This window comes from Leuresthes tenuis, unplaced genomic scaffold (assembly GCF_036924035.1).
Source record: "Leuresthes tenuis unplaced genomic scaffold, fLeuTen1.0.hap1 SCAF_17, whole genome shotgun sequence".
Lineage (NCBI taxonomy): Eukaryota > Metazoa > Chordata > Actinopteri > Atheriniformes > Atherinopsidae > Leuresthes > Leuresthes tenuis.
The window spans coordinates 23,472,035-23,496,892 of record NW_027325371.1 but is presented as its reverse complement, the minus strand read 5'-3'; the positions used below and the strand labels follow the sequence as shown (position 1 = coordinate 23,496,892).

Genomic DNA, 24,858 nt, shown 5'->3' with positions numbered 1-24,858 from the left:
GATTGGACTGAAGACAAGTTTCGGTGCAATCTGTTGGTTTCCTTAGCTAGGATATTGTTTTTGAATTGGCTCTATATGAATTAATTGGATTATTTTGAATTGAATTATGATTACAATGAAGATTCTAAATATTTGATAAATCTGAATATCCTGATTAGTAATGGTAATTCATCACATTGAAAATAATTATTAATAATCATATTATCAATACGAATATTTATAATATTAATATGATTATAATAACAATGAAAACCCAGCATGTAAACAATCTAGTATGCGTTCAGCATTTCACAAGGCACCTGTCGAACTGCTGCACCCCAGCCAGCAAGCAGAATGTCTGAGTATGACGAACCAAATGGTCGCACATCGCGCACACCTGACATCGTTGAAGTAATACGTAGATAGGTTGTCCAGAACTAGAAGCGCCAACGGTCCAGCAGTCTCCAGCCGTTATATCGTACGGACATGTAAATGCACACAGCATGGCTCATTAAATACAAAGCGACCGAACGTCACGGAGCCATTTTTCACATTTAACTTGCTCGCTCTCACCTCGTCTCCTTGTCCGAACTGAAGACCAAGGTCCACCAAGTGCTCCACCCGGATGAAGCCGTCAGCATCCTCGTCACAGACATCGAAAACCTCCTTCAGCCTCCTTAGAAACTGCAAAAGCTGCTCTTGGTCAGGAAAAACGTGACCTTCCATTTGTGAGCTGGCTCTGACAGCAAGATATCTAATTCCTATATTCAAATGAAGCTTAAGAGAATCGCTTTGACGGTCGCCATCATCTTTCCAGTCCTCAGCTCCGCCGGACCGACTGGCTGCTGTTGTTGTGACATCAGCAGCATCGCACGCTTAAAACACGCGAGGAGTTACGGGAAAGGACGATTATTTACGATTTGAGTTATTCTATCAAAGGCCAGCTGCCATTTAATAATCCAGGTTACTCTCGCTATCTACCTTCTATTAGTAAAATATTATGGGAGCCTATTTTCCTCAAGTATGAATAGACGAATGCTCGGAATTCCAACGATAAAATACTTGTTGGACTGTGGAACCACGAAATGTCCCCTGTAACAGGAAAAGCAATAAAAATAATATTTGTTCAACTTAATGTACTTAGCTGGATAACCCCAACATTTATGTGGTTTTAAAGTGTTTCTCGCATTAAGGATTAAAAGCAAATTCTATGTATTTCTATTCCTGAATCAATTAAAACTACCTTCACATGTAACATTACTCCACCGTTGTTATAAGAACACGCAAGAAATGCTTCCAGAAAAGTCCAAGTCAAAAAGGTTAACATTAAGGATAGGAATGAATCTTAATCATGTTTAGAAAAAGAAAATATTATTTTTGATCATATTTTGGTGACATTCAAAATGCACAGTTTGATATATTGTCTGATGTATATACATAATATAGACTATATTATAGACATATAATAAATAAGAATATAGACATAATATAGATACTTTCATTCACTTGTAACACAGCAGATTTTAAATAAAGCCATTACAAAGCTGGACTAAACCTACCTCTCACCTTTTGCACTCTGTACCTCAACACTCCACTCCTGATACTGTGTTTCTGTTTTTTTTAACTCAGTATTTTATTGTACTTAAATATACCGGACTGCTATAACTACCCAATTTCCTTTCAGGGATGAATAAAGTCATCTATCTATCTATGTATCTATGTATCTATCTATCTGTTACGTTGCCACAGAAGAGCGATTTGTGACAATACAAGACCATATGTAACAATGAATACATATCATCATTTTACAAAAGAAAAACTTGAACTTTTCAACTCTCAACTTTAATGACAGTAAATATAGTTTTGCTTCCCAGTGCTTTTTTTCACTCTAAAACTCCAACCATTTTATCCATATTTCAAGCTACATTTCCAAGCAGAACTAAGCTTCCATCAAACGTAAATGAGCCAACTAAAATAACTACTTGATGAAACTTCCAATAGCTTCCCTTTCTTGTGATAAGTTTGTGATGCTTCAGCTGATACGCGATTTAAAAATATGATATATTAGGAATATTCAAAGAGTCAAAGATCAAGATGGAATTTTTTATTAGGAAAAAATGTTTGTATGAGATTGATCATGGTCACATAACTGTACAAAAGATAAAACCATTACATTCCCGTCCAGGTAAGAAAGGTGACTTTTAGTTCAACATATCTTAAAGAGCCTTCAATACATTTCATTTGCTAAAAGATGAAGCCACCATGTCCAAAAAAAGGTGGATGTACAAATGCAGTGTTTTTCTAATTTAAATGATCAGTCTTGGTTCCAGCAGAGACTCCCACCGTTCCGTCACCTGCGGTACATAAGTAAAGATGTTAATGGAATCACATTTGTATTGAAACAAAATGACTGTTTCCTTACAGCGGCTCCCCACCCTTATCCTGTTTGGACAAATGACTGAATGGAGGGGATCACTGAGTCAATGAGTTCTTTCAAAGAAGAAAACGTGTTTAATAGCACATTGTAAAGATTGTGTACTGACAAAACCAAAGTTTTCCAAAGTTATTCAAACCCATTGCAAGCTGCCAGGACCAGAAGTGGCTTAATTAAGGCACATGAGGAATCAACCTTAAATCCTTCAATACATCACTTGACTGGGTGTTAAACATTTATTTTTCAGAAAGTAAAACTGTATTTGAAATACATCAGTGGAAATATACCATGTGATGTTCACAAACAGAGATTTGGTTTATTTCATTGACTTCAGGTGGAAAAACTAAATAATTAGAGTCTTAATAGCACAGAAATGATATTGTTGCTTACATTTCTGTGACAGAGGAAGTTACACAACTTACCCAAGAGCCTCTGGACACAGCATACTCCACTCTTTCTGAGCCATCTGGATTCTGATAGACAAGGTCAAACTTGCCGGGTTCAACAGGAGCTGGTGGAAAATCAGAAAGAATAAGCAAGAAGTTTTTTTATGTTTTTTTTTTTTATTATAGAGCTGATGTTTTGCAGAAGCAACAGGTCTGGACTGCAGCAGGCAGATCACTTAAACACATCAACTCTTCTCCAATAATATTAAATCATCTTTTTGCACCGTCTCAAATCACTAAGGCATTTGCCGTTGGGCATAGAGGCGGCCTGGTTTATTTTCAAGATCTCTTTACCGATGATAGTTTTGCATCATTTGAACTTTGTGTGAAGATCATCATTTATCAAAATCTCATTTCAGATACCTCCAGGTTCGGAGCTTTGCCTCTAAATACTTGTGCGCACAACATAAAATAAGGGGTGATGCCAGAAGCGTCAGCCATTTTCGTATGAAGAAATTCTTGGGTAAAAACTAGCGTGTCTACCTGCGCGTGTCCACCGAGCAAGGCCACTGAACAAGGCAAACCTGTCCTACTTGCCTCATCCATGTCGCACTCACCACCTGCTTTAAAATGTGCCTCAATCCCATTCCTGTTGTCTCCGGCTCGCATAGAAGGTTTCACACAACCAAACGCCACCGCAACCTTAACAACCTCCGCTCTCTAAAGCCCACTTCACTCTGTGACACGCCCTGTCTGTGGGGTTGTGGAATTGCCAATCAGCGGTAAACAAAGCAGATTTCATTATGGCTTATGCCAACCACCTGTCTCTTGACATCCTGGCTCTCACTGAGACCTGGATTAAGCCTGAAAACACAGCTACCCCGGCTGTCAACCAACCACTCATTCTCCCATACCTCTCGTACATCTGGGAGAGGTGGTGGAACGGGCATGCTCATTTCCAACAAATGGAAATACAACCAACCGCTACCTAATGCTAAATTCAATACCTTTGAATACCACGCCATCTTGGTAACGGCACCGGTCAAAATCTATATGATTGTCGTATATCGCCCACCAGGACAACTCTGTGACTTTCTAGATGAACTCGACACCTTGCTCTCTTCTATCCTGGAGCATGACTGTCCCACAATGGTCCTTTGTGACATGAATATCCACCTTGACAGTCCTAACTCTTCTGATTTTCTGACACTAATGCACTTGTTTGAGCTACAACTGCTCAGCAGTCCTCCGACTCATAAAGCTGGCAAAGTGCTAGATCTAATTTTCACAAGAAACTCTGCCACAGAGGCCCTGTCTGTCACAACTCTGCATTTCTCTGACCACTATTTCATTCAGTTCAGAGTGAGTCCCCCGAGAAGACCATCTGCTTCTACCCCTATGGTTTCCTTCCGCTGCAATCTCCGCAACCTGTCGCCCACCTGCTTCTCCTCCATTGTTGCCTCCGCTCTTCCAACCTCCAGCACATTCTCCTCCCTTCAGGTTAATGATGCCATGGAGTCCCGTTGCTCTACACTGAGCTTATCTCTGAATAGTCTGTGTCCTCTATCCACCAAACCCTCGGGATCCTCCCAGTCTCACCCCTGGCTTAATGATACTCTCCGAGCGTTGCACACCAATCTCAGAGCTGCCGAAAGGAAATGGCACAAGTCAAAAGATCTTGCAGATCGAGCTAAACTCCAGGTGCTACTGTCATCATTCGCATCCAGTGTTAATGATGCAAAAAGTCTTTCTACATCAACAAGATTCATTATACTACTGACACCCGGAAACATTTTTCCATCTTCAAAACTCTACTTAATCCTCCGCCTCCACCACCTGTTACCAATCTAACAGCAGACACCTTTGCCTAATTTTTTTACTGACAAAGTGGCAGCTATAAGCAAACAGTTTATCAAACCTTGTACCACAAAATCTGCATGCAGAAGTCCGACTGCATCATTTTCCTCATTCACCCCTCTCACTCAGAGCAGTGTCTGCCCGCTGGACCCTGTCCCTACTAATCTTCTCCAATCCATTGCTCCTACTGTAACTGCAGCAGTCACGCATGTGATTAATGCTTCACTGACATCGGGCACATTTCCTACCACATTCAAGCAAGCTCAGGTTACACCGCTGCTCAAAAAACCTTCCCTCCGTCCAACTCATGTGGAGAATTATCGGCCGGTCTCTCTCCTCCCGTTTCTGTCTAAAATCATTGAAAGGGCGGTCTTTAAGCAGGTCCCTGATTACCTCTCACATAACAACCTCCTTGACCGAAACCAATTTGGGTTTAAAAGTGGACACTCCACCGAAACGGCTCTGTTAGCTGTGACAGAAGCCTTAAAAGAAGCCAGAGCGACAGCTAAGTCCTCTGTACTTATCCTGCTCGACTTATCGGCTGCATTTGACACTGTCAACCACAGCATCCTTTTGTCCATACTCTCTAGCATGGGCATCACAGGGAGAGCACACTCCTGGTTTGAATCATACCTCACTGGTCGGTCTTTTAAAGTATCCTGGCTTGGTCACACTTCTGCAGCGCACCACCTTACCATAGGGGTTCCCCAAGGTTCAGTACTGGGACCTCTTCTCTTTGCCATATACACTACCTCATTAGGACAGATCATCCAATCACATGGCTTCTCATACCAATGTTATGCTGATGATACCCAGCTCTATCTGTCATTCCCACCTGACGACCACAGTCTCAGCATGAATCTCAGACTGTCTCTCTGACATATCAACATGGATGAAAGCCCATCACCTCCAGCTTATCCTCCCAAAAACTGAACTGCTCGTCTTCCCAGCCAAACCAACCATACACCACAGCATCTGCATCCAAACTGAATCCCTATCTCTTGCTCCATCAAAGGTTGCTAGAAACTTGGGTGTCATGATTGATGACCAACTAACCTTCAAAGATCACGTTACCTCGGTTGCTCGTTCATGCCGCTTTGCATTACTAAACATAAGAAAGATCAGACCATACCTAACCCAACATGCCACCCAACTCCTGGTGCAGGCCATGGTCATCTCCCACCTTTACTACTGCAATGCTCTCCTAACTGGTCTCCCAGCCTGTGCTGTGAAACCTCTGCAGATGGTCCAGAACGCAGTGGCGCGTCTGGTCTTCGATCAGCCTAAAAGAACACATGTCACCCCTCAGTTCATTGAACTCCACTGGCTGCCCTTAGCCGCCCGCATCAAATTCAAGTCACTGATGTTAGCCTACAAAGTGCTTAATGGAATGGCTCCCATCTACTTGAATGCTCTTGCAAAGGCTTATGTCACAACTCGGTCCCTCCGTTCGTCCCAGGATTGTCGTCTGCCAGTGCCTACACCACGCCTAAGACAATCCACTCTTTTCATGCATCGTTCCACGATGGTGGAATGACCTACCGAGCACTACCAGAACAGGGTAGTCTGTCTATCTTCAAGAAACTCTTGAAAACCCAGCTCTTCAGGGAGCATCTCCTATCCTAACACTTACCTTGTACATCCCTACCCCCTCTATCTCTGCACTTTATCTTTCTGCACTTCCTTCTATGCCTGCACCCTATCTCTACTCTGTCTCATCTGACAGAGTCAGACTAGTGGGTTCCTTCTATGTAGTTTATTGTTAGCTTTTTATATAGCTGTTATATCTTAATTTGTTAGTCGCTTTGGATAAAAGCGTCTGCTAAAGGCATAAACATAAACATAAATACTTGTCAGGGTATCCATCTCTACTCTCTAAGGACACCTGGAAAGTTGCCATACAGCGGATACACACAGGCAAGGGCTGATTCAATTTAAGGTTGTCCACATGTTGCATTATTCTAATGATAGACGATCTAAAATATATCCTAATCACACCAGACTCTCCCAGATGTCAATATTCCCCTGTCCTTTGGTCATGTTTCATGGTTTCTGGTCTTCGTTTTTTAAGTGACTCTCAGCAATACCTGGAAAAACACTACAACCCAACCCTCTGACAGCTATCTTTGATATAGTTGGGGATGACCCGCAGTTGTCCCACATCCACAGAAACGTTATTACTTTTGCATCGTTGCATGCACGTTATCTGATATTGCAGAACTGGAAGGGAAAGAACCCTCCTGCCTACGTTCACTGGATTAAAGAGGGAATACTGGAATTTGGAATTAGAAAAAATTATGTATGCAATACAAAGGTTAGGGGATAAATATGACAAAACCTGGTCATAGTTCATAAATCAAATTAGGAGACTGACTTTTGCGTGACCTCTTTTTACTTTCCCCCCACCCCCTCCCTCTTTTCTGATGCTGGAGACCCAGGGTACTGTTATGATCATACTGGGTACTGTTCCTGTCATGATGTGACCTGGCTTTGGAGGTGTGTTTCTGAGTTTCAGGCTGGGTGAGCAGGTTTCCTTAGTTACCAGGGTGGAGTCTGGTTTCTACCCGCTATCACACCTGTTCGTCATCTACAGTCATGAAGAACCATACTTAAGGAGCAGCAGGAGAACCAGTCTTCGCCAGATTGTTTTACCATTTCTGTGGTAATCAGGCCGTTTACATTCCCTCTGAGTGTAAACTTATGTTTGTTGTGTGCTTCCATCGTTTCAGCCACGTTCCTCCCGAGATGTCTGATCCCCTGGCTTCCTTTCTCGGGCTACTTATATTGGTGTAGTATTCAGATCTTCCTCCGCCTCCACCTCACCACCTGCCTGCTCACCCGCCGCCACTCTGGAACACACCCTCCAGGCAGTTCGACTCTGCCCAACCTTCCAGTCATATTCCACCAGCTCACAGTAAGACTGTCTTCATTTCTGTTTTGGATTATTTTCTCTGTTTGGATTCACAAGCTAACCAAACTCTCCTCATACAGTTATGCCTGCCTCATAGACTCCTGCGCTGTTCGGTTACTCACCTTACACCTGGCCCCTGTTTCCTGTTACCTCAAATTGGTCACAAAGAATAAATTATTTTGTCCTTCTAAATTGAATCTCGCTTTTGAGTCCCTTTTCTGGGTTGGCTGATACCCCCGTGGCAGTTACGATTATACTGGTTATTGTTATGATCATACTGGTTAAGGCAGGCTGGTTTGAGTTTATTTTTTTTTTTGAACATTTGTTTCCATTTCTTTCTGGTTATGTGGTTGAGTGTTTCATGTGGATGCCATCTTGGTGGGAAGGGGGGTGGGATAGGGTTCGGGTTTCAGAAAAAGCTAATCCGTTAATGTAAATTCTTATTCTGTGGAATATGAAGTTGAGATGGAAAAAAAAACAAAAAAAAAAACAAACAAAAAAAACATATTCTCTCGTTAACACAGCACCATTTTTCACTTAAATATGTACAAAATATGGTTAAGCATAGTGTGGCTAAAAACAATCAAAGCCTTTAGACATATATATATATATATATATATATATATATATTATGGCATGCCATTCATGGAATTAATCTTGGAATATATTGAATCAATCCTGAATATACTTAATGAATCCTGAATATACTTAATGAATCCTGAATATATTGAATGAATCCTGAATATATTGAATGAATCTTTGAACACATTGAATAAACTCTGAACACATGGAATGAAACTTTGAATATATTGAATCAATCCTGAATATATTGAATGAGATAATATATATTGAATTAATCCTGAATATATTAAATGAAACTTTGAATATATTGAATGAAACCTGAATATGTTGAATGAATCCTGAGTATATTGAATGAAAATCTGAATATATGGAATGAATCATGTATATATTGAATGAAACTGAATCTTTGGAATGAAACCTGAATATGTTGAATGAATCCTGAGTATATTGAATGAAAATCTGAATATATGGAATGAATCATGTATATATTGAATGAAACTGAATCTTTGGAATGAAACTTTGAATATATTGAATGAAATTTTGAATATATTAAATGAATCCTGAATATATTGAATGAATCCTGAGTATATTGAATGAATCCTGAGTATATTGAATGAATCCTGAATATACTGAATGAATCCTGAATATATTGAATGAATCCTGAGTATATTGAATGAAACTATTAATATATGGAATGAATCCTGAATATATTGAATAAATCCTGAATATATTGAATGAATCCTGAATATACTTAATGAATCCTGAATATATTGAATGAATCCTGAATATATTGAATGAATCCTGAATATATTGAATGGATCTTTGAACACATTGAATAAACTCTGAACACAGGGAATGAAACTTTGAATATATAGAATAAATCCTGGAAAATTTAATGGAAATTTGAATATATGGAATGAATCCTGGAAAATTGAATGGAAATTTGAATATATGGAATGAATCCTGAAAAATTGAATGAAATTTTGAATATATTGAATGAATCCTGAATATATTAAATGAAACTTTGAATATATTAAATGAATCCTGAATATACTGAATTAAATTTTGAATATATCGAATGAAACTTTGAATATATTGAATGAAACTTTGAATATACGGAATGAAACTTTGAATATACGGAATGAAACTTTGAATATATGCAATGAATGCTGAATATACTGAATGAAACCCTGAATACATTGAATGAAACTTTGAATATATGGAATGAATCCTGAATATACTGAATGAAACTTTGAATAAATTGAATGAAATTTTGAATATATGGAATGAATCGTGAATATATTGAATGAATTCTGAATATACTGAATGAAATTTTGAATATATGCAATGAATGCTGAAAATACTGAATGAAACCCTGAATACATTGAATGAAACTTTGAATATATGGAATGAATCCTGAATATATTGAATGAATCCTTAATATACTGAATGAAACTTTGAATACATTGAATCAAACTTTGAATATATGGAATGAAACTTTGAATATACTGAATGAAACCCTGAATACATTGAATGAAACTTTGAATATACAGAATGAATCCTGAATATATTGAATGAATCCTGAATATACTGAATCAAACTTTGAATAAATTGAATAAAACTCTGAATATATGGAATGAAACCTGAATATACTGAATGAAACTGAATCTTTGGAATGAAAGTTTGAATATATTGAATGAAATTTTGAATATATGAAATGAATCCTGAATATACTGAATGAAACTGAATATATTGAATGAAACTCTAAATATATTGAATGAAACTCTGAATATATTGAATGAAACTCTGAATATATTGAATGAAACTCTGAATATATTGAATGAAACTCTGAATATATTGAATGAAACTCTGAATATATTGAATGAAACTCTGAATATATTGAATGAAACTTTGAATATACTGAATGAAACCCTGAATGTATTGAATGAAACCCTGAATGTATTGAATGAATCCTGTATATATTGAATGAAACTCTGAATATATTGAATGAAACTCTGAATATATTGAATGAAACTCTGAATATATTGAATGAAACTCTGAATATATTGAATGAAACTCTGAATATATTGAATGAAACTCTGAATATATTGAATGAAACTCTGAATATACTGAATGAAACTCTGAATACATTGAATGAAACTTTGAATATATTGAATTAAATTTTGACTATATGGAATGAATCCTGAATATACGGAATGAATCTTGTATATATTGAATGAAACTGAATATATGGAATGAAACTGACTATATGGAATGAAACTGACTATATGGAATGAAACCTTGAATATATGGAATGAATCCTGCATATATTGAATGAAACCGAATATATGGAATGAATCCTGTATATATTGAATGAAACTGAATATATGGAATGAATCCTGAATATATGGAATGAAACCTTGAATATATGGAATGAATCCTGCATATATTGAATGAAACTGAATATATTGAATGAATCCTGAATATATGGAATGAAACCTTGAATATATGTAATGAATCCTGAATATGTTAAATGAATCCTGAGTATATTGAATGAAACTCTTAATATATGGAATGAATCATGTATATATTGAATGAAACTGAATCTTTGGAATGAAACTTTGAATGTATTGAATGAAATTTTGAATATATTAAATGAATCCTGAATATATTGAATGAATCCTGAGTATATTGAATGAAACTATTTATATATGGAATGAATCCTTAATATATTGAATGAATCCTGAATATACTGAATGAATCCTGAATATACTGAATGAATCCTGAATATACTGAATGAATCCTGAATATATTGAATGAATCCTGAGTATATTGAATGAAACTATTAATATATGGAATGAATCCTGAATATATTGAATGAAACTGAATCTTTGGAATGAAACTTTGAATATATTGAATGAAATTTTGAATATATTAAATGAATCCTGAATATATTGAATGAATCCTGAGTATATTGAATGAAACTATTAATATATGGAATGAATCCTTAATATATTGAATGAATCCTGAATATATTGAATGAATCCTGAATATACTGAATGAATCCTGAATATGTTGAATGAATCCTGAATATATTGAATGAAACTTTGAATATATTGAATGAAATTTTGAATATATTAAATGAATCCTGAATATATTGAATGAATCCTGAGTATATTGAATGAAACTATTAATATATGGAATGAATCCTTAATATATTGAATGAATCCTGAATATATTGAATGAATCCTGAATATATTGAATGAATCCTGAATATATTGAATGAATCTTGAATATATTGAATGAATCTTTGAACACATTGAATAAACTCTGAATACATGGAATGAAACTTTGAATATATAGAAAGAATCCTGGAAAATTTAATGGAAATTTGAAAATATGGAATGAATCCTGAAAAATTTAATGAAATTTTGAATATATTGAATGAATCCTGAATATACTGAATGAAATCTTGAATATATGCAATGAATGCTGAATATACTGAATGAAACTCTGAATACATTGAATAAACTCTGAATATATGGAATGAAACTTTGAATACATTGAATTAAACTCTGGATATATGGAATGAATCCTGTATATATTGAATGAAACTGAATCTTTGGGATGAAACTTTGAATATATTGAATGAAATTTTTAATATATCAAATGAATCCTGAATATATTGAATGAAAGTGAATATATTGAATGAAACTTTGAATATATTAAATGAAACCTGAATATACTGAATGAAACTTTGAATATACGGAATGAAACTTTGAATATACGGAATGAAACTTTGAATATACGGAATGAAACTTTGAATATACGGAATGAAACTTTGAATATACGGAATGAAACTTTGAATATACGGAATGAAACTTTGAATATACGGAATGAAACTTTGAATATACGGAATGAAACTTTGAATATACGGAATGAAACTTTGAATATACGGAATGAAACTTTGAATATACGGAATGAAACTTTGAATATACGGAATGAAACTCTGAATATATGCAATGAATGCTGAATATACTGAATGAAACCCTGAATACATTGAATGAAACTTTGAATATATGGAATGAATCCTGAATATACTGAATGAAACTTTGAATAAATTGAATAAAACTCTGAATATATGGAATGAAACTTTGAATATATTGAATTCAATTTTGAATATATGGAATGAATCATGATTATATTGAATGAATTCTGAATATACTGAATGAAACCCTGAATAAATTTAATAAAACTCTGAATATATGGAATGAAACTTTGAATATATTGAATTTAATTTTGAATATATGGAATGAATCCTGAATATACTGAATGAAACTTTGAATAAAACTGAATATATGGAATTAAATTTTGAATATATTGAATGAATCCTGAATATACTGAATGAAACTTTGAATACATTGAATAAAACTCTGAATATATGGAATGAAACTTTGAATATACTGAATGAATCCTGAATATATTGAATGAATCCTGAATATACTGAATCAAACTTTGAATACATTGAATTAAACTCTGAATATATGGAATGAATCCTGAATATACTGAATGAAACTTTGAACACATTGAATAAACTCTGAATATATTGAATGAATCCAGTATATATTGAATGAAACTGAATCTTTGGAATGAAAGTTTGAATATATTGAATGAAATTTTGAATATATGAAATGAATCCTGAATATATTGAATGAAACTCTGAATATATTGAATGAAACTTTGAATATATTGAATGAAACTCTGAATATATTGAATGAAACTTTGAATATACTGAATGAAACCCTGAATACATTGAATGAAACTTTGAATATATGGAATGAATCCTGAATGTATTGAATGAATCCTGAATATACTGAATGAAACTTTGAATTAATTGAATAAAACTCTGAATATATGGAATGAAACTTTGAATATATTGAATTAAATTTTGAATATATGGAATGAATCCTGAATATATTGAAAGAAACTTTTAATATATTGAATGAAACTTTGAATATATCAAATGAATCCTGAATATATTGAATGAAACTTTTATTCAATATATTTCAAATTTCATTCAATATATTCAAAGATTAATTTCCTGAACGGCATATATCAGACAAACAAGCCATAATTTGGCTGATTTTTTACAATAGAATCCATATCTCTTTTTGCCCCTGTCCCCTACTGTTTTTTGTCTTTTTTTTTTAAATACAGGTTGCTGGCATCAAATTTCAGGACAATTAAATACTGCATCATCAAAGTGTTTTAACTTTTCAGTATCATCAGATTTCAGATTCTATGATTTAAGAAAGCGGCATAATGGAATTATTATTCTGTTTTTATTTGTCTGAAAGGATATCCGCTGGCTGCTGCCAAAGCAGCAACTAGTCTTCCTGAGATTCACACAGGACAAACAATACATAAAAACAACAACAATAAAACAACAATACATAAAACTCAATTCAACAGACATCAATCATGATACAATTTTATCCCCACAATTGAAACCTCCAAACCCACCCTGTACTTATATCACCCCAACTACAAAACATAATTACTTTCAGTGAACACAATTCTAAATTAAAAAATTGTATGTCAAGGTAAAATTATCCCTACCTTGAGAGGTATTAAGAAGTTCAAGTTCTATTTGTTTGGTGTTTGGGTCAAAACTCACAATCTTTCCTTCCTAAAACATACAGACACTTGGCTGGTAAGTACAAAGTTTAAGAGTAAGGACGTCACAAGCATATGATTTCCATGGGCTGTCCCCATAGAATGAGACAACCTCTCACTCACTCAGGATTCCACTCACCTTATATTCAGATATTTCTGGTGTATAGTTCTCTGTTAACTCCAGCAACTGCAAATAAAAGGATAAAAATTAAGAAATTATGCTTTTAATTAGGAGCAAAATGTGGGTGCAGATTCTCAGTCATCCAGGTCATGGTAATCCTAAGAAACAACTGGACTTCATGTTCTTGGTTTCTCACAAGCGAGACTGATTTAAATTACTCACTGGTCATTGAGTCAATGACAGACATGTGATCCTAATGACTCCCCAAGTGTAGACGGTCCTTCAAATACTTATTTAAAATGACAAACGACCTCCTAATGGCAGCTGACTCTGGACTATTATCCATCCTCATCCTTCTTGACCTGAGCGCGGCCTTCGATACCATCTCACACTCCATCCGCCTTGACAGATTGGCTTCAATTGGCATAACTGACACACCCCTAGACTGGCTCCACTCATATCTCTCTGGCCGTATTCAGTTCATCCATTTGAAATCATTCACATCCGACCCGTCCCCCCTCTCCTGTTCCCCAGGGCTCTGTACTGGGCCCTCTCCTATTTATTATTTATCTCCTCCCACTTGGACTGATATTCCACAAACATAAAATCCTTTTCCTCTGTTATGCGGATGACACCCAGCTCTGCGTTTCTTCCAAACTCACTTCTACCTTCCCACCCTCCTCCCTTTGTGCCTGCTTACAGGAAATCAAAGCCTGGTTGTCCTCAAACTCAACACTAACAAAAACTGAGATAGTCCTTATTGGTACAAAGTCCATCCTTTCCAGATATCCCAGCTTCACCCTCAACATCGACGATTACTCTGTTTCCCCTGCCCCACAGACTAAGAGTCTGGGTGTCGTCCTCGACAGCACCCTATCTTTCCACACCCACATCAACAACACCATCCGGTCCGCCTACTTCCACCTCCGGAGCATCAACTGCCTCCGCTCTTCACTCACTCCCGACAGCGCAGCTATCCTGATTCACTCTCTTGTCACTTCCCGCCTGGACTATTGCAATTCCCTTTTATTTGGAAAATACACTGAAAATCACTTTAATTTTTAACTGTTGCTTTAAATTCATGAGTTAAGCATTCAGCTCACACAATATTGGTGCTTTTGGGGTCAGCAGTGAGCACATTTGGACGAGATGTTGGAGCTCGACAAAAACACTCCCTTGGATTATTGTCTATTTAATTATTGAATCAATTTTAAGGCAGACATAGGCCATAATTACTTGTGGGAGAAATTCCGTAATTAAGTTTTGCATGAGAAAAGTTAACATTTTTTGAATGCCTTTAAGATCCATAGATGTTAAGGAGCCAGTACCTCACATTCACGAGTGGTACTGCATTTTAAAAGTACTTCTGTATCAGTATTTTTTTGCTTCTGCATTTGTATTGTCCTCACAGACACCCTCTGTCTTTGGCTGGGTCTATACTCCCACTGGCTGCAGCTCAAAAACACAGCAAAGTAATGGTTAACAAGCAGAAGGCTTTGTTTTGGCAGAAACATACCACAACACGATTCTAGTGGGTCACAAGACATCAAAAGAAGATGTTTTTGTACAAATCTCCTTTTTCAATCTTACTCAATCGGGGTTGTTTTTTTGTTTTCCATAAAAAATGTCTTAAAGGTTAACTCCAGTATTTTTAAACCTAGCCCATATTTCTGGCATGAAATACGTTTATCTACTCACCGAGAACAGTTTGGTGAAAGTCGGCGTCCTTCGTAAGCTATTTAGATAACTCGCGATCGGGGCGTGTGGATGAAGTGGTATGAGCTAACAGAGCTATAGTACACAGATGTTGAAAAGCTCATCCATGCCTTTATCTACTCCAGACTGGACTATTGTAATGCACTTCTCATCGGGATCCCTAGTAAGAGCCTGCAGAGGCTCCAACACATCCAAAACTCTGCAGCTGGGATTCTGATGAGAGTGCACAAACATGAGCACATCACCCCCATTCTCCACTTACTTCACTGGCTTCCTGTCTCCACCAGGATTGAGTACAAGAGTTCCCTCCTCACACACCAATGGTTGGTGTTAAAGATACCATCATCTACCTTCTTCAACAAGCCCACTCTCATCTGGACAAAGCAGGCAGCACTGTGAGGATCACGTTCTTTGATTTCTCTTGTGCTTTTAACCATTCAGCCTGTACTGTTGTGCAAGAAGCTGCAGAATATTAAATCAACTACTTGACAAACAGACCACAGTTACTGAGACTGAAGGGTTGTGTGTCTGAGGAAGTGGTTAGCAGCACCACAGGGGACTGTCCACCTCAGACTTCCAATACAACTCAGGGTGCTGTCATCTCAAGAAATACTCTGAGAAATCAGATTTATGAAAAGACATAATTTCAAATTTTAGAAAATTTAAAACTATTTTTATCCCAGCTGAAAAGGTGGAGGGGGTGGAGGACAACCGATATCTGGGTGTTTCCTGGACAGCAGATTGGACTGGACTAGAAATGCAATGCTGAAACTGTCCACAAGGAGGGACAGAATAGACTCTACTTCTTACGGAAGCTTAGGTGCTTCAGTTTCTGCACCTGATTGTTTCATATCTTCTCCAAGTCTGTGGTGGAGAGAACAATCTGCTTTGCAGCATCTGTTGGGGCAGCAGCATCAGAGCCAGAGACTCAAAGAAACTGAACCAATTGATAAAGAAGGCTGGCTCTGTGCTGGGCACTGCCCTGGAACCTCTGGAGCTGATTGTTAAAAGAATGTTGCAAAAGCTGCTCTACATAATGGAAAACACTGATCATTCTGAAATATTCTCATAATGCTGTTCATATTTTTCTGTTTGAAAGACTAATGCTGAATATGAAGACTAGTTAAATAACTGAATAGGTTTTACAAAAACTCTGGATTCAAATTGTAGTTGGATGTGTCTGTTAACAATTTTACAAATGTTTCCTATAACTGAGGAAAAATATATTGTTGCTTTTATAGCAGATGGGCTATGAAGTGAAACATATTTATATAGCAGCTCTATGTTAATAAGAAACCACATACTTTTGACTTGCTAGACCAGACTTACCTTAAAGGCAATCTTTTGCCCCACCTGTGGAGGGGCGGCTAACAGGGGCATAGAGTTATAGTCCTGTTTGGGAACACTTTCTGCTCCATTCTACATACAGAGACAAGAAGCCAACATGTTATGAATATCTGCCCATACAACATATTTCATATGGCATAGGTAACACAATGACCATGTTTACATATACACACCAGATTGAATTGCACTGCTAAAATGACAATGCAGGACTTAAGTTTTCTTTACTATTTTTTAACTCTTCCTTCAGAACTGTGACAGTCAAACCTGGTCTTAGAAACAAAGAATACAGTCCAGCTTTGGCTTTCTCACATCTTTCTTATTTTAGTTTTAATCCTTCCCCCTATATAAGGAGCATCAGAGACTTCACTTTGATGGTTGCTGATGATGATGCTTGGTAGGTTTTCCCACCATATTTCTAGTTACTGTGACTGTGAAAAGTATTTTTTCTACAGCTGAACTTTGTAATAGATACATTTAAAAAATTTTAATAAAGCTGTCATTTTTTCAGATGAAGTCGAGAAAAAAAAATCAATGTAATCTGAATGTCTAAAACTGCACAAGTCTAAACATACATTCAAGGTAAACACAAGAACCTTGTGCAAAAGAAAATATGGACCAGACACAGTGAATAATTCCTATGTAGACTAGAGCAGTGCTGACCAACATGTCATTGGGGTCATCAGGTGGGAACCATCTTTCATCAGTCAGTGGGTCTACATGATGAGATTAATTTGATTATAGCTATAGTTGGATTATACTCTTTATTTGAGTGCAAGGGCAATTATCCAAGTGTACTGGATAATAACTGGTGGTGAATAAATTAAATCACTGGCACAAAGCATGTCATACCCGGTACAATAGGTGGCGCTGTACCCATTTCAGATATCGCTAATAGAGCCACTTCCTGTTGACGTCTTCACCACCACCAACAACAAACTCAGGCATTCAGAAAGATGGCGAACAAAGAGCGAGATGAAGCTGCGTCCCTCTACATTTAGTTTGTGATGAGCTGGTTATGGCACAAACACGATGTACAACTGTGCATTCTCCATCACATTGTGTATTTCTTTCAGACGGCGGCGACAACAACAGTAATATCGTCTCCTTTGACTTCCGGTTCACGACTCCGGGAAAAAATCTCGAGCATCCGCAGAACGCAAAATCCAATTCACCACATGCTTCACCGTATACAAGCATATTTAGTGTGACTATCAACCGAGTTATCTCGGGGTCTTAATCCGACCGCGAGTACCCAGATCCGGTCCAATTTTTTGTCAAACTCAGGTGTGAACTTAATAACTCAGTCTTATTTTGATTTAGCCATTACTCCGATTATTTACAGTGCCATGTAACCCCACTGAGTGTTTCGTCTCGTTGGACCCACGACGCCTCCAGGAGGCTAGACATTCCCAGAGGCACTTCCCTAATGCCAGCCATTACTGCTCCTCACACCACAACAACCATCTTCCACTAGCAGAATTATTATCAGCTACCCCAGCCTCTCACCACCTGCACACCAGTAATAGCGGGGTGGGGATACAAACCCTGGTTTGGGTAGGAGGTAGAAATAGAAGAAGTAGAGATAAGTAGGAATGGGATTCAAACCCTGGTTCATGTAGGGTTTGTACAAATGAGTCTGCAGTTAAAAGAGAGTTCTTGCAGAGCTTAACAAGCTGATGCACCTAAATAATGACAGGAAACATGGCCCCAACTGGAGACCGGTCAGTGGAAACAATGGATTATAAAACTCCTTCAAGGTAATTCAACTCAAAGTGTGGAAAAGATGTTCCCTGTCAGCTGTGTCTGAAATTTGGAGCAAGTTTGTAAAAAGGAAACATACAGGTCGACCAAGGAAGACGTCAGAGAGTCAGGACAGAAAACTTAAAGTGACATGTGTGGAGATAGAAAATGTCCAACAAAAGAAATTAAAAACTAATGGTCAGAAACAGGAGCCAATGCTTGTGAGCGAACAGTAAGAAACCGACTGAGGGAAGTGGGATTTCCATCCAGAAAAGCCAAAAGTAAAGCATCACTAACACCTAAAGAGAAGAAAAGCAGGTTACAGTGGCTGAAGAGAAGCAGCCATGGACTGTGGATGAAAGTGAGACTCAGAGATGAATCACCAATCTGCAGACGATGCTGGAACATTAGTTTGGTCCAATGAAACATAGGAAGATGACTGGCTGAAGGAAACCAGCACATTTCCACCATCACTGACGATATGGGCTGATGTAAAGGACCAGAGGAGATGGCAGCCATCACTTCTGCAGGAGGTGTTCAGGTGGACTCTGTTCTCCTTCCATCACTGATGATATGGGCTGATGTAAAGGACCAGGGGAGATGGCAGCCATCACTTCTGCAGGAGGTGTTCAGGTGGACTCTGTTCTCCTTCCATCACTGATGATATGGGCTGATGTAAAGGACCAGAGGAGATGGCAGCCATCACCTCTGCAGGAGGTGTCCAGGTGGACTCTGTTCTCCTTCCATCACTGATGATGTGGGCTGATGTAAAGGACCAGAGGAGATGGCAGCCATCACCTCTGCAGGAGGTGTTCAGGTGGACTCTGTTCTCCTTCCATCACTGATGATATGGGCTGATGTAAAGGACCAGAGGAGATGGCAGCCATCACCTCTGCAGGAGGTGTTCAGGTGGACTCTGTTCTCCTTCCATCACTGATGATATGGGCTGATGTAAAGGACATGGGGAGATGGCAGCCATCACCTCTGCAGGAGGTGTTCAGGTAGACTCTGTTCTCCTTCCATCACTCTGACAATTTGGAATCATTCCATCAATCAAAAGGAGCTCATTTTCAGGATGATGATGCATCTCTCCACAGAGCAAAGAGCGGTCAATCTTTCCTTCTGGAAAGACATACCAGCTCAATGACATGACCAGCAAACAGTCCGGATCTCAATCTGAGTTCCCAAAGTGAAAAAAATGCTCCATGACAAGGCTCCATCCTGCAGAGCTGATCCATCACCTGCTGTACAAGAAAGATGGAGCCTGATCCATGAAGAACGTTGTTTCTATTAGAGAAGTCCTCAAAGAATCCAAGCTGGCTGAAAAGGAGCTGAAACTGAGGACTGACTGAGATTTTTTTTTTTGTTGTTTAATTTTTTCTCAACTTTATCTGAAAAAAAAACGTGAAACATTAAAAGAAAAAAAAAGTTTTGGAGGTATGTTTTATAAAGACAGAATATTCAGCGATGAAATAAGATTGTTTAGTATTATATCTGTACTTAGTTTATTATTTTAGTTGAACTCGTGATGATTCCATCATCCATCAGTCGGGGGCTGTAGCTGTCATTGAGTTAACTAACAATTCACAGTTTTGCCTTATTTGGATAAAATAATGAACGTTTCAAATATTAATATGAACTTATATGGTAAAAGTGTCATAGTTCCCAATATCAACCACATACAGTTAATGGAAGAAAAAAAACTAAGCTTGATAGACATCTGTTAGCTTCACAATAAAACAAGTACACAGTTAAAGCAATATTATGCTATTCATATCATTATGAGTGGATATATATATTTTTTTACTCGTTTAAAAAAAAAAAAAGAAGAAAGATTACTAATTTGTAGCAACATAAAAAAGTCGGTTAGACACTTCCAGACAAACCTGAAGGACCACAGACATATTTGTCAGTGAATCTGATTTGTAGGACAGCTCCTGTGCACCGATATAGCTGGACTCAAAGCCACTTTGACCTCTGCGATCTTCAGCCGAACCATACTCTCCACGACCACCAGCATACCGGTCTTTTCCTCTGCAACCGCCTTGCCAATGGGAGTGACTGACCATGCTTCTGCCGGGTGCCTTTGGTTGTCGGATAACCAGTTGGATCTCCTCGTCACTGCCTGTGTCCTGAGGCTCCATCATCTTGTCACATGGAAGCTCAACGAGGCTGACAGCCTGTTTCTGAGCACAGTTTGTGGACTGCATGACTGAAAGAGCTTGATGAGATTTTGAGTTGGTGGTAGTGAGTGGTAAAGGTTTGGCTTTTGGTGAGATTTTAACACTGCAAGCAGTATCTGAGGATGAGTTGGTTTCTGAAGAGGGGGATGAGGGAGGGTGTGATTTTTTCTGAGTGGGTTTGGTGGAGGAAGGTGCTTTGGAAGCAGCAGGGGTGGAGGAAGGTGCTTTGGCCGCTGTTTCTTTAGGAGCTTCATCCTCATCACAGCTGCTACTACTGGAATCTGAGGAGATGGCGTTCTTTTTTTTTACATGTGCCTCTGAGGGCTTCTTGGTGCTCTTAATTGGTGGTTCAACATAAAGTTGGATTTTTTGTGGGGCAGCAGCCGGTTTAGGGGTAACGGAATGGCTGTTATCAACTGTCCTCTTATCTTTGTTCTTTGTATGCTTCTTTCTTTTTGACTTCTTGGACTTATCATCAACTGCAGCCTGCTTGGCATCTTCAGGTGTGATTTCCTCACATTGTTTTTTCTTCTTTTTCTTTTTCCATTCTACCCTCACTCCATTGTTTCCTAGCCCATCCTCCCCGGTGTCTCTATGTCTTTTTCTGCAGTTCACGCTTGCTGCATCTGTAAGGTTGCTGTGCACGTTCACCTGAGCCAGGCAGTCCACCTTCACCCTGGCAAACAGAAACATCATTAAATGAAGAGCCAAACAAAGAAACAGAACGGAAGTTATGTTGGTCCATTCTGTGTTCACAGTGAAGCTAATGGGATTAATATATATGAGGAAATGATGTTCAAATATCTGTATCTATATCTATATAGACCAAGAATTTTAGGAGTTGCTCTTGAGTGAAAAGTTAAAATTGTTCTTCTCCTTGGATCTTCGTCCCTAAAACTTCAGCTGAGAGTAGGGAAGGCCTGACGTGAGGGAAGAGGAGGCAAGGAGACAGAAATGTGACAGCATCAGATGTCAGTCAAATGTGACATGTGACAGCTGCATCATCCGACTCTTGCTTTGTTGCAGCCTACTGCTGTACTTCATTATGTCTGTCAGATGACCACTAAAAGTGTTTGTAGCAAAGTATACATATAACTCAGTTTACAGTGCGGGATTAATGTGTCACACCCTCTCCAGACATTGGAAAAAGACACAGCTGCTCGTAGCTCCTGCCGCAACCTTTTCTCTGCTCCAGCTGCATTTTAAGGATTGAGACACCCTTCAACTAAACTTTCCTACCACGTTGTTCATGCAGCTTATAAAAACATGGACAGTTCTAAAAAGGTAGATCTTTGACAGCTGATGAAAGGGAAAGGAACAAACACTAAATGAAATGTGTTCCCATTCTCTATTAACACCGACTCTTCTGTCCTACTGCTCACATGGACAGCTACATGAATCCAGATTAATTAAACTGAGTGTCTCCACACCCAGCTCCCACCTGGTGTTTATCTGATGCTGTTCTCTCTGTCACGCTCTTGCTGTTGTTTTTTTCTTGGTTTCCCCTCACACTAACCCTCTGTGTTTCATTGGCTGTAAAGTCAGTAAATGCCCCATGCTCCAGGCTGAGTCATCAGCACTTAAATAGATCAAAAGTTTTAGAAGACATATCCAACTCTGACTAACCATGATGGATGCCGACAGAATGACTTTTTATCGCTGTCGTGACAGATGTTAGGATATCATCAATGTATACTGTGAGACCATCCATCCACCGATTTTCTATACCCGCTTAATCTGTCGGTCGGGTCGTACACCCTGGACAGGTAGCCAGTCCATCACAGGCACAAACAACCACACACACACTCACACTCACGCCTAAGGACAAGTTTAGAGTCACCAGTTAACCTAACAGCATGTTTTTGGGTGGTGGGAGGAAGCCGGAGAACCCGGACAGAACCCACGCAGACACAGGGAAAACATGCAGACTCCACACAGAAAGAACCAGCTGGGGATCGAACCTGGTGACGACACTGTGAGGTGACGGTGCTGACCACCACACCACCGTGCAGCCCTACTATGAGACCGATTTCATAAAAGAACGTTTTAACATCACATTTTTAACAGGTAGTCCCAGTACAGATGCAAGTGGATAAAGTTCCTACAGCAAACAGACATTCCACAAATACACATCAGTAACTTTCAACGGCAAGACCTATACATCTATAACACAGTTGTTAAGCATATGGTGGAAGATGACTCATCCTGTCTGGGTAGCTACGACGTGGACCCCTCTGTCGTAGCCTGACGTGCACCTCCAAAAAAATCCTAACTACACGTTGCGTAGACGCGGGCTGTAAGGGCTGTGATTGGTCCGCTCAGAACATAATTTCCAGCAGTTGCCTTTTCCGGTCTTAATGGCTGTACACGGCCAAGAAGCTCGTTGACATTCGAAATGATCTAAAGTGCATTTGTTCATCCAGGTTGTGAATTCACCCGTTCAGCCTCGGCCGGTCGTACAGAAGAAAACAGCAAGGATTCGGCTATAACCTGAAACCACACAAACACACAACCACAACCCCTACCGGCATGGCGGTGAACTGCAGAGCAACGTAGAACTTCGAATGCTCAATGAAGACGTCACGTAGACGCCGTCGACGTTATGGAAGAGTATGAACTAGGACATAATCTGATCATGTCTCGCACTGACATTTTCATTCACCACAGAGTGTCTTTCCTTGCATGTCACAGAGAAAGATGAGTGTCACGGTCATGGTGTGCGAGGTAACTGCAGCCTATGTAGTTGGATCCTACTGAAACCAGTCTGGAACCATAAACCCTCTTTCAAAGTCACTGTTCCCCTGAAATCATCTGTTCCCCTGGTGTCTGGAGCGCGCACAACAGCCGGAGAGGCACATTCTACAGTCTGTGCGTCATTTCTGAGGAAGTTGTCGGTAGAACCACAAAACGGAATCATTTATCGTGTCAAGGTTGTTATTTTCTCTTTGAACCTGCGGCTCCCAGAATAAAACGTGCTGTTGACACGGTTTGGTGGGTTTTTGGAGGAGAGGAATACATGCAGTACGTTATTTCAACACTACATCTGCTCGAGCAGATGATTTTCTGACACAAAGCACATTAACGATTAAAAGTCATGGCAGCTACTAGAAATCTTTCATTTATCCAGTAACGTGTTACATTTTTACATCATAAACGTGGTTTACATGAATAAGGTGGAACACTTCCAGTAAGTTTTATTTTTCATGCCCAGCAGACAGAGCTTCCAGCCTTTTATATCAGCAGGAAGAGGAAATAAACTCGATGTGTGGGAACCCAGGGTTTGGGTGACTGACTGTTATCTCTTAAACTATCGTTCAAGTTGGAAAAGACTACGGTTCTCAGTGTAAAAACACGTTTTATTCTGGGAGCCGGAAGCTTTTAGTTGAAAATGATTTAAGATTAGATTGTTACAACGAGCTGTGAACACGCGCACCTGACGTTGTCATTGTCCCGCACGACATAGATGCTCTCTGTGTGAGGAAGGTAGCAGTCCTCTACGAACAGGCTGAGGATGCTCCTGCGGCTGAACTCAAACTTCTCCCTGATGATGCTCTCCAGATCCGCCACCACGCGACATGCGTTCAGGTCCACGAGCATCCAGCACATGCGGCAACCGACGGCAGCCGGCGGCGGGTAGTCAAAGTACAGACGCAGGCGGATAAAGTTGTTGCTGTGAGCAGACATTACGACGCTCGTGCTCTCCCAGGCGAACTCAAATACAATACTTACGCTTGGACTTTCAAAGTAAGTGTGTTTTCGTTTTGAACCGCTGCCCTCTGCCGGCCTGGAGGTCCAGTCTTCGCTGCTGCCCAACACAGACACAAGTTCACATGCAAGCGCGTCATTTTTTGTCATTATGTGAAACATGGAATGTTAGGACCTGACATGTAACATATTATTATTGGTCCATGTACAGTTTCCACCTT

General features: G+C 38.8%; 2 protein-coding genes across 2 annotated transcripts in view; both read right to left on the bottom strand.

Annotated features, from left to right (window-relative positions):
* Positions 1-829, bottom strand: part of rab11fip4a (RAB11 family interacting protein 4 (class II) a) — a 43,653-nt gene extending 42,824 nt beyond the window's left edge. The window contains exon 1 of the mRNA XM_072369369.1: positions 553-829. Within this exon, the coding sequence (XP_072225470.1) occupies positions 553-705 (153 nt within the window). The 5' untranslated portion in view covers positions 706-829. The remainder of the gene's footprint in view (positions 1-552) is intronic.
* A 1,239-nt stretch (positions 830-2,068) lies between these two features.
* On the bottom strand, positions 2,069-24,644 carry coil (coilin p80). The gene is made up of 7 exons (XM_072369217.1): positions 24,366-24,644; positions 20,636-21,608; positions 16,992-17,081; positions 13,965-14,012; positions 13,769-13,838; positions 2,836-2,924; positions 2,069-2,333 (listed from the first exon to the last, which is right to left on the bottom strand). The coding sequence occupies exons 1-7, from the start codon at positions 24,614-24,616 to the stop codon at positions 2,286-2,288; spliced, it is 1,569 nt and encodes a 522-aa protein (XP_072225318.1). The 5' UTR covers positions 24,617-24,644; the 3' UTR covers positions 2,069-2,285.
* Between the last annotated feature and the right edge of the window lie 214 nt (positions 24,645-24,858).

Coding starts and splice junctions, on each gene's coding strand:
- coil (XM_072369217.1), bottom strand. CDS start 24,616: ATGTCTGCTCACAGCAACAACTTTATCCGCCTGCGTCTGTACTTTGAC. Junction 17,082..20,635: donor ATATGTCTGTGGTCCTTCAG/GTTTGTCTGGAA, acceptor CTCTGTATGTAG/AATGGAGCAGAAAGTGTTCC. Junction 13,839..13,964: donor CAGAAATATCTGAATATAAG/GTGAGTGGAATC, acceptor TGTATGTTTTAG/GAAGGAAAGATTGTGAGTTT.